The sequence below is a fragment of the Pygoscelis adeliae genome, unplaced genomic scaffold, assembly GCF_000699105.1.
Source record: "Pygoscelis adeliae isolate BGI_AS28 unplaced genomic scaffold, ASM69910v1 Scaffold3, whole genome shotgun sequence".
Classification (NCBI taxonomy): Eukaryota; Metazoa; Chordata; class Aves; order Sphenisciformes; family Spheniscidae; genus Pygoscelis; species Pygoscelis adeliae.
The window spans coordinates 1,066,494-1,082,716 of NW_008824446.1; the positions used below are offsets into that span (position 1 = coordinate 1,066,494).

Consider the following 16,223-nt stretch of genomic DNA (forward strand, 5'->3'; position numbering starts at 1 on the left):
CACATCAAAGAAAGAAATAGGGGGTCAGCCTGGCTGGGGATGATTGAAATCCCTCAAGGAGTGTTTTGCCTTGTGACTGCATCAAGGGCAGCATGGCTGTGTCTACAGTTGAAGTCTTCAGAATCAAATTTGCCAGCTGTCCATGCTATATAACTGCAGAAGTGCCTTTAGGTGGATGAGCTGTTATACCTGGGGTGAAAGCTCAGGTGCAGCCCCTCATTGTAGTTTTAATGTAGAGTGTAAAGGTGTCTTGCTTTGAAGCCAAGTTTGACATAAATAACATCAGTCAACCACAGAAGTATTACAAAACATGAATAAAATTAGAGCACAAGGGTATAAATATAAATGTCCTTGTTGGTTTATTGTTCTTTGTATGTAAGAAGCTTTATTGTACAACTTACACAACTTTAAAATGGAAAATGGTTAAAAACATTTACAAAAAAGCATATTCTTAGAAAATTATGCTAGCAAAAACATTGGGAGGATGGAAGCAAAAAATCTTAAGTTCAGTGTGCAAACATTTTATAAAAATAGAAATACTAACTCTACAGGTAGCATTTCATGATAAATTATTTAAATAGCATATCTACACAATTATGTGATTAACTATTACAATGGCAATGAGAAAAATAATTTATAAAAATACAAGCAATGGTATACAAGATGACAGGAAAAAATATAACACAACATTAGAAATTGTATTTGACAATTTTTTTTTTCCAATGCCATTTCCTTACTGGGAATACATTTTCTGCAAAGAAATTTTGACTATGTACAGCATTAACTTCTTAGTACTACAGTAGCTTTAAAGTTTGTTAGACATTTGAACTCTGCTTAATCCAAAGGTTTTTCTCAGTCACACAACAATGAGGTAATATTTGTACGTAAAACTTTCACTGTGTTCATTTCTTTTCCTTTTTTGAAAAGACAAGGAAATACTACAGGTATAAGGATGCTGCCCCTTCTGTTAGGGAAAAGTCTTCTTTTAATGTACATCAAGCCCTCTCCCTCTTTTGCAAGGAGCTCCCGAATTCTGTCTAGTCCATGAAGAATCCCTTCTTTTGTAGCTGCACATCAGTAGTTACAATAATTAGTGTGCAGCAGCACAAATAGCCAGTTTGAACAGTTACTGATGGCGGTCATCGTGCCTCTCTGCAATCTCCTCAGGGCAGGTATTCTGGTTTTGTGTCAGGCCCACTGACGCAGTGGTAAAGCACTGCAGACATTTCCCAGCACTAAACTACTGCTAAAATAGTAAATGGCATTCCCTCATCTCTAGCACTATGGATGAGACAGGAACTGCTACTGTCTAAGGGGACTTGAGTTTTAGCACTGCAGAACAGCTGCCTGCCAGGCTACCAACTGCCTTGCACAAAGAAAGGAAAAGCCAACATTGAGCTCAGACTGAGAAAAACAAACATCCCATTCCCCACCCCACCGCTTTTCCCTGCGCCTCAAAGCCTTTATGGGAAAACTGCTCTTTGTAACAAATACATCACTACTATCTGCTCCAGACAAGACTTTTTTCTCGACTAAAACCCCTCTAGTTTCAATATAGAACAGAGTCAATAAATAATCTGTATTTACAATCTTACAGTCATGAAGACTTGTAACAATGATTAGGTGGATAGTCTTGACGCATTTCTTCTTGTTTTAATCAATAATCCCTCAGTCATTATAACATCAAGGATAGGTAAAAATAAATATTTTACAATTTCAGTATTTTATCTACAGGCCCCTTCCCCTCCCCTCCAAAGAAGGAAGGGGTTTAAAGCATCTATGGCATGTAGAAAAGGAATGTTGTTTTCATTACTATTATTTTTGTGCCTTTTTAACCATAAAGTGAAGCACATGCTGGTTTCCTGAAGGACAGCACAGTGCTAGCTGAGATGGCGGTGCTTTCTGGCACCATATCTGAAAGAAAACGTTTAAAGGTAAGATAGATCTGCATCTAGTCAGGAAAAAACAGAATCTAATTGTAAATCCCAATTCTCCCAAAGCTGGTGTGATCCAGTGTGCCAGTTTTTACCCCCTCTCACCCTCCCACCATGGAAATCAGTTTTAGGATATCTGTTTTGTCCTGTGTAATAGAGCAGCTGATCTAGCTCACTACAGATAGAGTAAAAGGCTGTGTTTTCATCTGAAAGATATGACATATAAAACGATAATAATTTCTCCAAGTTAAATGGATGTAAACCAAGGTCACGCAGCCCTCATTAAAAAAATCTTCTCCCCCATAAAGAAAGACTTAGAGTTCACCCTCCCACCCAAAACCCCTTTTCCCCACACAATGAAAGGTCTTCAGTTTAAGTAGTCCACAGCACATCCAAAGATGTTCTTTTTACAAAAATGCTACTCCATGGGACCTCCAGTTAGAGAGGCAGTGACACTGCACTGTAATAAACAGCAAACAAATGTCTTTCCTACTGAAAGAAGTGTGCTTGTTCAGTGAAGACAATTCTCATTTGCAAGACACATTTGTTTCCTTCCACTTCAGCAGAGGTCAGATACCAAGTATGTTCTCACTTCCATTCTCTCAAAAGCATTCTCTTGAGGCAGGTCATGTGTTTCGAGTCCACATTTACGCAGAAAGAAGAAAGGAAGGAATAATATAATGGTCCCAGGATTTGTAAGGCTAAACGTTTCAGAAGGTGCAATACCAGCATTTTAATAGTCTCTGGATCCAATAACCTTGTGATTATGGATCTGTGAAGAAGAAAAAAATTAAGATATTTAAATATTTCTGTGTATTATGCATGATTATGTCTAAGACCTTAATCTCTAGAGACATTTGTAAAGAACATATTGGTCAAGAAAATTGAAAGTGCTTAGGAACTTTTTTGAGTTAGAGTTCATTACGTAATGGTTACATAGACTAGATTCTGAAGTCACCATTTAAGAACACTAGGGCACCTGGAACTAGTCATGTGCACTTACTTCCACTGAACTGCCAGAGTGCAATATATGGACAACCTTCTACTTTGCTTGCTTTTAAGCAAATCAGGTTTTTTGCATGTCAGACACTACTTTCTTGCTTGCTAAAGTCAATATTTTGCATTTTCACCTTGGACTTTGTCAGCTCTGTTGATTCATTCTAGTCAGCATTTTAAAGGAGATTCAAGATACATTTCACATCTGGAACTTAACATGGATTTCTGATACTTTGAAATAACAGGATAAAAGTTTAAATGTATGAAATCCAAGTATATATCTAATTAGGAAGAGTTTATCAAGAAGGTGTCCTGTTTTTGCCTGCAGAACTCGCTTGAGATTAAGCCATGGAAGATCATGGGTGAACTTTCCCTCTTAGCTCTTATTTCTTGATCCATTCTGTTTTTCCTCGAGAGCAGCTTTTCTTCAACCAATTCATTTATACAGGATCTCTTACAATACAGTGTCTTCCTTACCTCTGCATTCATATTTAAGATCTGAGAAGAACACCATTTCTTGAGAGAAGACAAATAATCCTAGCCGACCACCAGCATAGGTTTTATCATAGATTGGTCCCGAGTCTGCCATGATTTTCTTCCCTTCGTACATTACAACCCTACAAAGAGACAATAGGTCAGCCATCTTTGACAAGCTTCTGTTAGGTGCATGTTTACAGACATCCACCTTCCTTGTGATAATTACTTAAGATAAAAGGATGATGCTCACCTGATGTAACCAGTCTTTGGTCTATGGCTAAGACGCCATCTGTATGCAGTGAAGTCTTTCCAGCCTATGTGACGCGGGTCATGCCACAAAGTTCTCACCTACAAAAGAATACTTTTTTATTAACCAAAGGCCTGAGATAACAACCATTATTTTGACATGAAGGTGCCTTGACGATCATCATTATGACTAGTAAAGGCTTAAAGTAAGTCATTAGGCTCTGTAATGGGGTCTTGTGAAATCAACTGCATTTAAATTTACTTTTAAATATGTAAATAGGAAACTACTCCCCAATTCCAGAAACAATTGATTCACTGCTCCTGGAATGCCTGTCTGCAGCATGCAATCCTGTTAATTTTATACAATATTTTGCATGATTGAGGATAATTACAAAGTTATTGGTCTCTGCCAAGAAGACTACGCCATTCTGATCAGCACGTACAGACCCCCTGCAAGTATCTAACTTGTTGGAAGAACAGCCTGCCTTACAGCGCGGAAGAGTAGGTTATCATAGTGCCACTCTTACCTGGCCAGGAGTGTTTCCTGTGTGCCACAAAGCATTACGAAGGTGTTCTCCTGGACCAGTGGTGGAATTCACAACTTTGATGGAGAGACCTGAGTAGCCTTGAGCTTTGGTTGGTGTGGAGTCCCAGTAAGACTGGGTGATCTGCTTCCACATGACAACATAGAAACGACTGCTAGATTGGTAGCCAAATACAAAGCCAGCATAATCATCATCCCTTTCTGTATTGATGAAGAAGGTGCCACTGAAGTCCACAGCATTGAATTCATCAAAACCTATGGGGGCATTAAAGGAGAAAGTTTTAGGCGCTGCTCTTTTGCAATTCTTAAACAACTCTTTAATGGTTTCTCAGATTCTCCTCCTCCCCACCCCCCAACCCAAAAAACAAACAGTGTAATGCCCGTTACAGTTAAAGTTTTCCCCTTACCAACTGCAAGGCCAGGGTCACAGTTGACTGTCTGAACCAGTTCTTTACCCTGGTGACGAACAACCCAGTTTGGATCATTTTGGGATGTTCCTTTGGGATCCAGGGGAATCATCTGAAATCTTCGGAAATCAGTCTCACTAATGTCCACATTTTCAGGACAGATATCATCAATATCTGGCACACTGTCTTGGTCAAAGTCATCTTTGCAAGCATCTCCACGTCCATCACCTGCAGGACACAAGTAATTTCACCATTATATCACCATTGTTGCTTCTGAGTCTTACAACTTGGAGTTGAAATCTTAATTGCAGATCTCTGACTGCCCAGGTACTGCTGGCAGACATGCTACAGAAGCCACAACAGCTACTGTATAAACACCCTTTCACTCCAGCCCGATAGTGCCTTAGGAGTAAGTTGGATATGTGGTCATTTTTACATTGCTCCTTACTCCTGAGGAGCACTATAATAACAGTACAGACATTCTATCTTTTTGTTACTTGCAAGTTTTGTCTAACTCTAAATAGTGTGGGGGGGAAAAAAAAACAAAACAAGCCACGTAGCATCAAACTATTGGAAGATACTGTTAAAATGTTGCTATGATACTGGCCATCTTACCATCAGAATCAGCTTGATCTGGGTTGGCAACCAATCTGCAGTTATCTTTGTCATCAGGGATACCATCATTGTCATCATCATGGTCACAAGCATCACCTTTTCCATCCTTGTCATGGTCAGCTTGATTGGCATTAGGCACATAGGGGCAGTTATCAAGATTATTTTGATGGCCATCTTCATCTATGTCCTGGTTGTTGTCGCACTGATCACCTATGCGGTCAGAATCAGTGTCTTCCTAAGAAAGGGAAAAGTAAAGAACATTTCAAAGAACCACTTAAAAAAGGCTGAAATAGGAGTCTTAATAGCTAGAATTAATTGGGATTTCTGCTTGCTTTAGCAAGAGCTAAGATAGATGTAGTGAGGTATTAGGATTAATACATGCTTAAAGCTACCTGTGCTAACTACTTTTGGGCTGCTTTAGTGTTGCCCTGGTTTTAACTTGAATCCACAGCAGCAGAAAGCAGTATGGTCATCAGCTTCTCTTCTCCCTTCTGCTGCTAGTCTACCATACTGGAACACAGGGTGCTTTACCTCCCACCTTCTCTGGCAGCTCCCTGGTTCCAAGAGCCAGATAAGGGTAGGACTACTCTGTACCTAGCCAGTAGAGACTGTAACCTTGAAACATAGTCTAACAAGTCTTGGTTTTACAGCTTCCACACCGTATCATAATTTTCTTTATCATAAAAGCCTATAGTGCTCTTCGTGCCCCCTGACTCAGTCAAGACAATTATTCCCTTAGTGATCAAAGGCTGCATGAGCTGCTGTGCTTGCTGATCACTTATTTTAGCCAGTCATTTGCTTAGTCAGCTTCTGAAATAAGAAAAAAAACAACCCAGTCATCCCTGAGGCTGCCTCAAGGTTTAGTCTAGTAGTCTTGTCAACACTGGTGGATGACCCCAGCGTTGGTGTAGACAGAAGGCATACCACACAGTTTGAATAGCTACTAATTCTGCCATTTGAAATCTAATATCTCCACTTCTAGAGCTTGATTAGAAAAGTGTTTGAAAACCTATGATAGTCCTATATTAAGATTTCAAAGTGGTAAGAGGAACATTGCCTGAAAGGATCTTCAGGCACTTTCCACCCTCAGGTGGGGAAGTAGTAAAGCAAATGACAGAGACTAAGAAATTTTATATTATCTGTTTAAATCCTTCAAGTAACACTGCTTTTAGGCTACATGACCATACTACACTAGATTCCACTGATTTGCAACAGCTTTTCTAGCCCTTCAAACATTCCAGTTATGTCCCTGAAGCTATTAAATTTAGAGCCTTGTGCTTGACAGGATGGCACAGGCTTTATCTACCTCTGCCTTCAAACATTTTTGAACCAGGAAGTTGTGTGAGAGAGGTTGATCCCCTAGATTTTTATGAAAGGGAATTTTAAAAGTGTCAGAATACACCTTTTCCTTAGAGAAAAGCAACCTGTGCTGCCTTCAGCTTACTGGTAGCAAAGTTATCTTTTGAAATGGCACTGTTTCAAACTTAAGGACAAAGATTAAAGAGCACTACAGGCTATGAAGAGGGTAGTTCCTACCTTCCTAGATTTCATACAGTGCTCCCAGGAATTTCATATCCTCACTATGAGAATCACTGCAACTGACAAACCTAAGAAGTGTTTAGGACACAAGTACACATGGTAGTCTCACAGATCTTCACTAGAGTTACTTTTCAGAGAATACCTAGCAGCTGTTTGAACTGTGAGGGCATGTTATTTGATAAAGGCACCATTTGGCAAATTAATAAGAATGATTTGTGACAAGTCAGATTTAAGCTGTAACTTGTTGTTCAAGTATTTTCTACAATACACAACATACTATGTTTTTTATAATACTAGTCTTCTACATATATATATATAATGCAAATCCCCTACCTGGTCAGGATTGTGTTCCAGTGGACAGTTATCACACTGATCTCCAACACCATCCAAGTCTGTATCCCTCTGGTCTACATTGTAGACATATTGGCAGTTGTCCCTTTCATTAAGGACCCCTGCAAAATTAAGGAGAGTTCATGAATGAAAGTCAGACACCACACACTTCTTGATATATTTTTGAAAGCATTTTGAGCAGCATTTGAAAGCTTTGAGACTTGACTCATCACTAGCTCTGCCACACGCTTCTGTTCCTACTGCCTGTGAGAGTAGAGCTAGATTTTAACTGTGCCAAAATGCATATATTTCAAAGCAAATTTCCATTAGCTATAACTGTTACTTTAGTAGTCTTTATATCCTGAAACCACCAGAGGAGAATTTTTGTGTGTTCAGGGATGGAATTCTGGTAGGAAGTCAGTGGTACATTGGGTGCGTTTGATCAATCTGTGATTAGAGGCCACCTACCATCTCCATCAATATCCACTGCACATGCATCTCCTTCTCCGTTGTTGTCAGTGTCAGTTTGATCAGGGTTGTGATTGTAGGGGCAGTTATCACAGCGGTCACCAACATCATCCCTATCATAGTCATACTGCTGTGGGTTGTAGATGAAAGGACAGTTGTCCTACAAGAGCGAGAAGGAAGTCAAGCTTTAAAAAGAGTCAAATTAAAGCTTTAACCAGATTCTGCTTATGCTTGTACTGCTGTATGAAAGAAGAAATGAAAGGCAGGGAAACAGTTAGAACTGGGACGCTTCTATCTCAAAACACCCCATTGCCTGCATGAGTGTAGGAATGGCTGAATAAAAATGAAGATTCACTTCCAAAGCTCAACCAGCTGCAAGAAAGTTTGTCTGCATATTTATGCATATCTAAAGGTTTCTAGGATTGCTGTCAGTGCCAGCAACTTCCTATGGTCCTCTCAAGATTAAGGTCAGAAGCTAGACCCCAGCCTTAGGAAGGGGAATGGGAGAGCTACATTCTCAAAGGCTGTTCTTTTGTGTTGTCTTACCCGGTCATCAGGAATACCATCATCGTCATCATCATTGTCACAGGCATCACCAATCCCATCCTTATCATAGTCTTCCTGCCCAGAGTTGGGCAGATTAGGGCAGTTATCCTAGAAAGGAGAAAGTACACAGATGTGTTTACTCCTGGCATGATTACAATAGGGATTTTAGCAGGTAAGATCTAATCATTAGGCAAAATCATAATACCTCAATCAGGTAGGTTATTGTAATTCTCTCAGTTCTAGCTAGTCATTACTGTGAGGATAAGTCTTAGAAAGCCATAGTTCAAATAATTTTTAAAACAAAGATTTGGCTGCTTTTGAGAATCTCACCCTCTTTTTCTTCCCCTGGGGATCGATATCTGTCAGAGCAAAGCTGATATAGGTATAGCCTAAACTAGAGTCTTCCTATAACAAACATTTATAATTGTGTCAGGCTTCATTTTTTCCCCATATTGCAGGAATATCTAAAGCAACAGCAAGAGCCTCCTAGCAATACCTTGACAATGGTATCCCTACAGAGAGGGGTATTTTACCAGTTTTATTTGCAGAGAGGATAGTTTAATAGCTCTAACTAGATAGAGACTTGCTTTATACCTCAAACCTAACATATTTTGTATATTTCTCAGATAGACAGGCTATTATAATGGTAGACGGGAAAACACGATAAACTTACTTTTTTACAGTGGTAAGTGGCATTGGCAACACAAACAAGGTTCTCATTTGGCCATCCATCCAAGTCAGTATCTTCTCCACAGATTATGCCATTGCCAGCATAGCCTGGTTTACATTCACAGCGATACATGGGGTCACTGAAGTGGCCAAGGTAATTGCATTTGGCATTCTTGTTGCAGTCATGTGTTCCATCTGTGCATGGATTACGTGGCTTGCAGACCTAGAAGACCACACAGAAATTAAATCCACTGTAAACATCTTTTTATCCCTCATTTTTCCCCAGAGATTCAAGTAACACACAGAGAATACATGCTCATTTTGATCAGAGATCCTTCAATCAGAAAAAAAAGAAAAGCCTCATACATTACTTTCTTCCACTCCCCAACTCCAGTAGCAGCCTTAGCACTAATTATTTTTCTTGTTCAAACCTTATTTATTTTCAAATGGAACGAAGCACTAAAATATCTAAGGCACATATTGTTGGATCATAAATGAATACTGATTAAGTTAGTGTCCTAAAATTATGTATAACATCTGAACCCTCCATGGCTGAGGAGGACAGCGATTTAAGACTCATTTTGAACTCCAATAGAAACTGCTTAATGGTCCTCCTGTTCTGAATCACAGAGGATGGTGTTTTATTAAGTGTACCAAGTCCTTCTTGCCTGAAATGTATAGGTGCTTTCTGTTGTTTAGAAACTTTGTGAGATTTCATAACCCAGAACAGTTCTCTAGTTGACAATACCTGTTTGTTAGCCATGGCATCCTCAACACTGCGACCAAATGGCTGTGTCCCAGTGAAACGTGGTGGACAAGGCAGACAGTTGTACCCAGGTTCAGTATTCTCACACCTGTGCACTCCGTTGAAGACAAAGCAGGCATCGGGAACCTCTTTGCACTGAAATACGAATTTGAAATAGAGGAGAACAACAGTTCACATTATAGAACACTGGGATTTATTCTCCCTTCCTATCTTCTTTCACTCCCTTTCAAGGAGTAAACTAGTCTTCTTACCTCATCAATATCTTGGCAGTGGACACCATCACCATGGTAGCCAGCAGGACAGGCACCACACTTCCAGGAACCATCAGGGGAGCTGGTACACGTAGTCCCCGCAAAGCAAGGATTAGACAGACACCCATCTGAGAAACAAATGAGAAAGTGTTAAGATGAGGGACGCTTACCATGCTGCTGCAGTACTGTATTTGGCCGATATGCTGGTTTAACATTCTAGCACTTGTTTTTTTACAGACTTACGTAAAATTTTTTAATTGGTATTTTCAAGGTTGTCCACAACCTTCAGATGTTTATGGGAAAATGGATACTCACCGATTGGACAGTCCTGTTTGTTGCAGACTTGAGTCCCTTTAGCTTCACCTACGCAAGTCTTTCCACCATACTGAGGCTCAGGATTATTGCAGAGACGACTACGTTTTTGAAGTCCTCCTCCACATGTCACTGTGCAAGCATCCCACGGAGACCATGGTCCCCAGTTGCCATTAACTGAAGGGAGATAGAAGTTAGAAGACATGTATAGCTTTAAATTCAGTGGTACAACTAGTTTCTACCTGACTAAGGACTATTACTTTTGTGGTGAGAGCACTTCAGACTTTGTTCAGACCTAAGTGACAGAATTAATGGACTCCATGGAAGAGCCATAGAAAACAAATTTAGTTTCATCTGAAACTAACCTGTGAGGTTTTTACCTAGCCCACCTCTAAGTTTAAAGAGAGAAGATGACTAGAACTAGATTATATAGCAACTACTCAGGAAGTTCACTGTTTAAGCTACTGAGTAGTAGTTACCACCTGGACACACTTACTTGGGCAAGGATCTTTCTGGCAGGATTTGTTTTCTCTTGCCTCACCCTCACAGGGTTTGCCATTCAGCTGTGGTACTGGAGAGTTGCAGAGACGAATTCTAGTGATGATGCCCGTGCCACAAGTGACAGAACATGAAGACCATGGTGACCAGTGACTCCAGCCACCATCCTGTTTAACTACAAGAGAGAAATGTCTGTTATTAATAGAGTTTCTGGAAAACAGACTTCAGCTGCACAGCACCTAGGACTTAGCCGGTACCAGAACTGTACCAAAGACTCCATATATATTGGATAGCCTCAGCACCATCACAGATCAAGTTTTGTCACTAGAGAAATTGCATACCTAAACTGGCCTCAAATTTTGCCTGGGAGCCATGCCTAAAAATGCCTATTTACTGCACTAACTATCTGCTCCCCTTTAACTGATGAGCATAAGTCCTTAAAGCTAGAAGCCAATGCTCCATCCCAGTGACAGAGCTACATGGTAATCTTTGCCATTAACATTAAGCCAATAAAAGCGGCCTGTGTTTTATTACCAGTGTGCGTAGATTAAGTACTTACATCTCTTATCGCACTCCTGAAGGTGGCAAGTCCGAGTTTGTACAGAAGACCCTTCACAGCGGTTATTGAGACTGTCACAGGATCGCCCTCTCTGCTGAATCCCGTTCCCACAGGTGACAGAACATGAAGTCCATTCAGACCAAGGAGACCATCCATCATCTGCGTAGTCGCTAGCTGCAGATGGATACAGCTCTGAATAAGACTCCAGGTATGTGTTTTTCCATAGTCTGTTCTCCCACCCCTCTCTCCACAAAAAAGGACACAACTGTCCTCAAAAGCCACATGCATCTTCCTTCCTTGTACAACATAAGGCCATGAACTCAAATGTATCAGTGCTCACATGCATGACCTAAGTGATTAACCTCAAAGAAGCATCAGGCTAACCTTACTCCAGTGGTGCAAGGTTATATCCAGTTGTAGTATACTTAGAGCAGCATGCGTCTAGCTAGATGAAACCAACTGCTACAAAAGCATGAAGGTATGAAGTACTTACGCCAGCATCGGGGGCAGCACTCCCCATCAGGCACAGTGGCATTGGAACAAGGCATGAGAGGACAGGACACTTTGCGGCATATAGTGGCAGAGTTCTATAAAGAATTGAGAGAACTGCAATAAGTAAGTGGAATATAAACAGTGTCTGGAGTCTGGTTAAATGATAAAGAGATCTTCTCTGCAGCACTTTAAAAACTCAATAGCACATCTAAAGCAGAGGCTCTTGTATTTAGAGCTAACACAACCCAAGGGTAGTCCCAGGTATTTTTGGTCAAACTTCACCTCATTCCCATTCTCACCCATTACTTTTTAGTCAAGAGCAGAAGTATTTTACTTTTGCAGAAGTTGATCAAGAGCTACCAGATGCTGGCTAGAGTAAAAGACTATCATGTGATACCTAAAGTATAAGTCAGACTTCAAGGGAATGAAACAAGAATGAGAAGCCAGCTTTCTTTTCAGTTAATATGGATTTAAGCTGATTATATGGTAAAGATAAAATGAGTTTAGTGGACTCTGCTGAAAAGCCATGAAATCTGTAACTTATACTTAAGAGGTCTTTCATCTTTAAGCCAAGCAGGCAGAGTAAGAACACCCACCTCCATCTCAATGACAGCTAAAGGGCAGCCTGTAGTTTTGCTACTTGAAGGTAGCAGCTTGGTCAGAAGAATGCTCTCATGATTACTATTTTAATCTCCCCAAGCAAATGACTACATTAAGGCAATTACAGCTAACATTGAGTAAGAGGGTCAGTAGGAAAGAGGCAAATGCAGAAGTCATAGTATCATTTGCTGACTACAAGACAAAAAGATAGAGACCTGTAGAAGCAGATGCAGAACTTGGTGACGTGCCTTGGATTGCACATGTACAAATACTCAGCCTTTAGTTTCTAAACAGCGGCAGGCTAGTTAACCCACTCTTTGGTAGACTGGTACTCCAAGATACTTTTGTTATGGTATACTTACAGTTAAAGGGAGCAAGCAAAGAGTTTAAAGAAACTCTGAAGCTATATGTTTTGGTGTACTTTTACAACATTCCACAGAAGCGGAACACAAAGTATGAATATCTTGCCAGGTGGTCCTGGGATTTAAACAGCTAAACTGAAATATGGAAGGGATTGCTGTTCCATATAATCTGTAACAGCTAATAGGACACAGCTAGAAGCATTTGTTAGATAAATAAAAATGCCGTAAGTTCAAGAGCCTTTACTGAGTACTAGAATGTCTTTTCCTACTAAGCCAGCAGGAGGTTCAGTGAGGACAGAAGGTGCATCTAAAGTATTCCAGGGAGGAAAACTGATAGTACTATAAATTTGTTCTGTTGATGCTGACTTTTAGTTTACTCATGGACTTATGTAAAGACAGGCATTATTTAATAATTATCCCAAATTAAGGAACTAAAAGTGTGTTAACAGCTGTATCAAAGTGATGTTTTGTATAATTTTCTAAAATACTGCTGTTGTAACACTGTATGAAAGCTGCCTTTATACCAGAGATCTAGTAGGATGACAAACTGAGTAATTCTCTGGCTACTGTAGTATGCCCAGTTCTGTGTAGGATTCACTCTTTCTAACAGAGAATGTCATTTAGAAATATCTGTTAATTTCAACTCATGAATTTATATACAGAGGCTTTATGAATGTGAGGAATCTTACCTGGCAGGTACATTCAGTGCAGCTGTCAATAGTCCACTCTTCTTTATTTTTGTGCAAGATTCCATTATGAATGCATACTCCGGGAGTGATCTGGACCACTTTAGCAATGAGTTCATTTTCTTCAGTCTTGGAGGTTGGAGTGGGGGGGAGGCAGCAGAGAGAAGATATTTGGAAGTTAATACAGAAAACACCCTTTTCCACAGACGTCAGAGTAAAATTATTACTGTTTGTCCAGGCTCTCAAAGGGCAGGTTGTAGTTCATTCACTAAGTGCCAGTTAATGAAAGGTACCATGAATTTAACCAACACTCACCACTTTGCGAACTCTGTCTTGAAGTGTTGTAACCATGGACCGGAGCCCTTGCAGTTCCACAAACATATTTGTTAGTTCATCACAGGAAAAACCACAGACTGCTTGGATGTCCTTTGTTTTATGGCCAATGTAATTAGTGCGGATAGCTGGGCTGGAACCATTGATGGGGTTGTCCAAAGTAATGATTGCACTAGTGGCTAAGAGACAAAAACACACATAAAGTAAATGCATTTTTTACCATGTGCATTTATCATTCCAGGGTAACACCTGCTAAACAGCTGCCACCAGATTCATTAGGGTGCCTGCAGAAATATAATCTTATTTCTTATGCAACGTGGATTTAGATGTCAGCATACTTCTGAGTTCTGTTTCAACTTGTCTTTCTAACGTAATGAGGAATCTTATTTTTAATAGGTCATTGGATTCAGAAGATTGCAGACTTACAGCTGGAGCAGCCTTTGTTCCTCAGGATAGTTTCCAGAGTTGTTCCAAACACAAACCGCACATTCTGCAGCAGTCCCTGTGGACAGAGGAAGAATTACAGCTACTTGCAGTGACTGCAAGGGAAACAAGTACAACTTGCATGGAGAGAGCTTGGTAGGCACTTAAGGTAACGTATGATGATTAAGAGTAACTTCATGACAGACAGATGGCAAAGTGAAACACATTGCTTTATTCTCCTTAATGATAACAAGCCCTGCTTCCTAACATCCTCATCCTTGACCACAAGGACCTGGCAACTCTCCAGGCTGGAAAGAAAAAACCCATGAATTTCTGAATCTCATATAAGAAGCTGAGCAATGAAGCTACAACTACCTGTTTGGAAGCTTCAGTGCCTTCTTATTGCTGCAGAAAGTTCTATCCCTGCAAATCTAATGCTTCACCTTTCAAACTCCGTTATTAAAGTCTAGTAGATTTAGAGGTGGTCCATATCAGATGTACACAAACTAGGTAGTGATGGAACCCTTTCTCCCTATTACCTATGTCTTTGTAGCTATTTAGGCTGGTTGAGTAGCTAAGGCACCTTCAAGGCAGATGACTGAAAATACTAGGCAAAAACATAAGTGAAAGTCTTACCTGGAAGTTGTCATTGACTCCCCCTTTGGCAATACGGAGCCTGGCACTGCTGGCCAGGTCCCTAGTGAAGATGTTCTGGATGGGGATGTCCAGTTCAGCATTCTCCATTTTCTCACAGCCCACATAGAGCTGAGCCCGGTCCTCCTGCACAAACAGGGTGATATTCTTCCAATGTCCTGTAGCTAGCAAGGCATCCTCTACTGACACTAATTGCTGCTTGCCATCACCAGAAAGGCTCAGGTCCAGGGTGCCTGCCTTGCCATTTGATACTAGACTGAAGACATGACCAGAGCCATCTTTCTGTTCCACAGACAGCAGCGTGCCTCTGCTCTTCTTGGCTTGCCGGAGGGTGGCCAGGAGGATGAAGCCCTTCTCAGCATGGATAGCATCTAATAAGTCTTGGAACTTGGAGTCAGGGACAGCAGGGATGCGACTGGCATCTTCAATGCGGTAAGCAGGGCTGGAGGATTCTGGTCCCTTCACCAAGTGCACCCCGGGTGCCCGGCGCCCAGCTCCCTTTCGAATGAAGCCAATGAGTTCAAAGAGATCAAAGACGCTGTTATCATCGCTCCTGGACTCTGCAGAGAGATCAGAACAAGCATCATGAGCAAGGGACAAGAAAAGGCTGAGTAGGTGCGTATCTCCCAGGATTACTGAACATACTGGCTCGTGGTGCGTATCGTGCGAGGTACAGCGCCTCACATTAGAGCACAGACAGTAGCTCCGATGGTACGGCAGTCCCACCAGGAGCTGCTGTGAGGCAGTACACGTGCATTCTTGTACAGGAGCCAGTCGGCACAGGAGTGCCAGGTACCTGCTGACTGACACACAAAGGTAGCAGCCATTCTGGCACCTCATTAGACTCTAGCAGAGGAGAAATGGACAGCAGAAGGCCAGACTGCAATATCCCTATGCTAGGATGCAGTGAAGTGAGCTTGCTCAGTCTGGCTGGGTGACAGCAAGCACAGTAGCGGCTTCTCCATAGCACCATGACAGCAGCCTACTGCCCCATTGCTTCTTCAGCCACTTCCTACATCACGTTTCCCCTTTCCTCTGCCCAACACAGAGGTGGACAAGCTATGCACTCAAGTCCTGGAGACTACGCGTTCCTATTTCTGAAGGTTACATGAATTCCACACTAGAGAAAGTTTCCTGTTCCCAACTAGCTGATGCTCAGGTTAAAAAGTTTTTGTTCATTGAAAGCTTTGGAACTCTTCACCACCGAGCACAATTTCAGCTGCCTACACAGACACCAAGAAGCATTTTCTATCCTCCCCCCCCCCCTTCCCTGGCTGCTCCGAGTACCAGCACAGAGCTAGTCTTACCTGCAGCGCGCTTGGCCTCCGAGATGCCGAGCATGAGGAGGAGGAAGAGAACAGTCGTTGGCCCCATGGCAAAGGTCTGTCTCTGAACCTGCCTGGGGACAGGCACAAGGAAGAAGGTCACCGCGCTGCCGTCGCACCCATGACCTACCGCCCAGCGCACCGGCACCCGGGGCTCCCCGGAGGCAGAAAGGCTGCGCAGCGGGAGGCAG

General features: G+C 41.5%; 1 protein-coding gene across 1 annotated transcript; it reads right to left on the reverse strand.

Annotated features, from left to right (window-relative positions):
- Nucleotides 1–339: 339 nt before the first annotated feature.
- Nucleotides 340–16,081, reverse strand: THBS1 (thrombospondin 1). Its single transcript, XM_009320981.1, has 21 exons — nt 16,015–16,081; nt 14,690–15,267; nt 14,057–14,132; nt 13,613–13,809; nt 13,301–13,426; nt 11,651–11,744; nt 11,158–11,331; nt 10,597–10,773; nt 10,104–10,277; nt 9,789–9,916; nt 9,520–9,672; nt 8,776–8,994; nt 8,103–8,210; nt 7,557–7,716; nt 7,092–7,210; nt 5,220–5,454; nt 4,605–4,832; nt 4,181–4,452; nt 3,658–3,755; nt 3,408–3,547; nt 340–2,706 (listed from the first exon to the last, which is right to left on the reverse strand). The coding sequence occupies exons 1-21, from the start codon at nt 16,079–16,081 to the stop codon at nt 2,699–2,701; spliced, it is 3,531 nt and encodes a 1,176-aa protein (XP_009319256.1). The 3' UTR covers nt 340–2,698.
- Nucleotides 16,082–16,223: the final 142 nt, after the last annotated feature.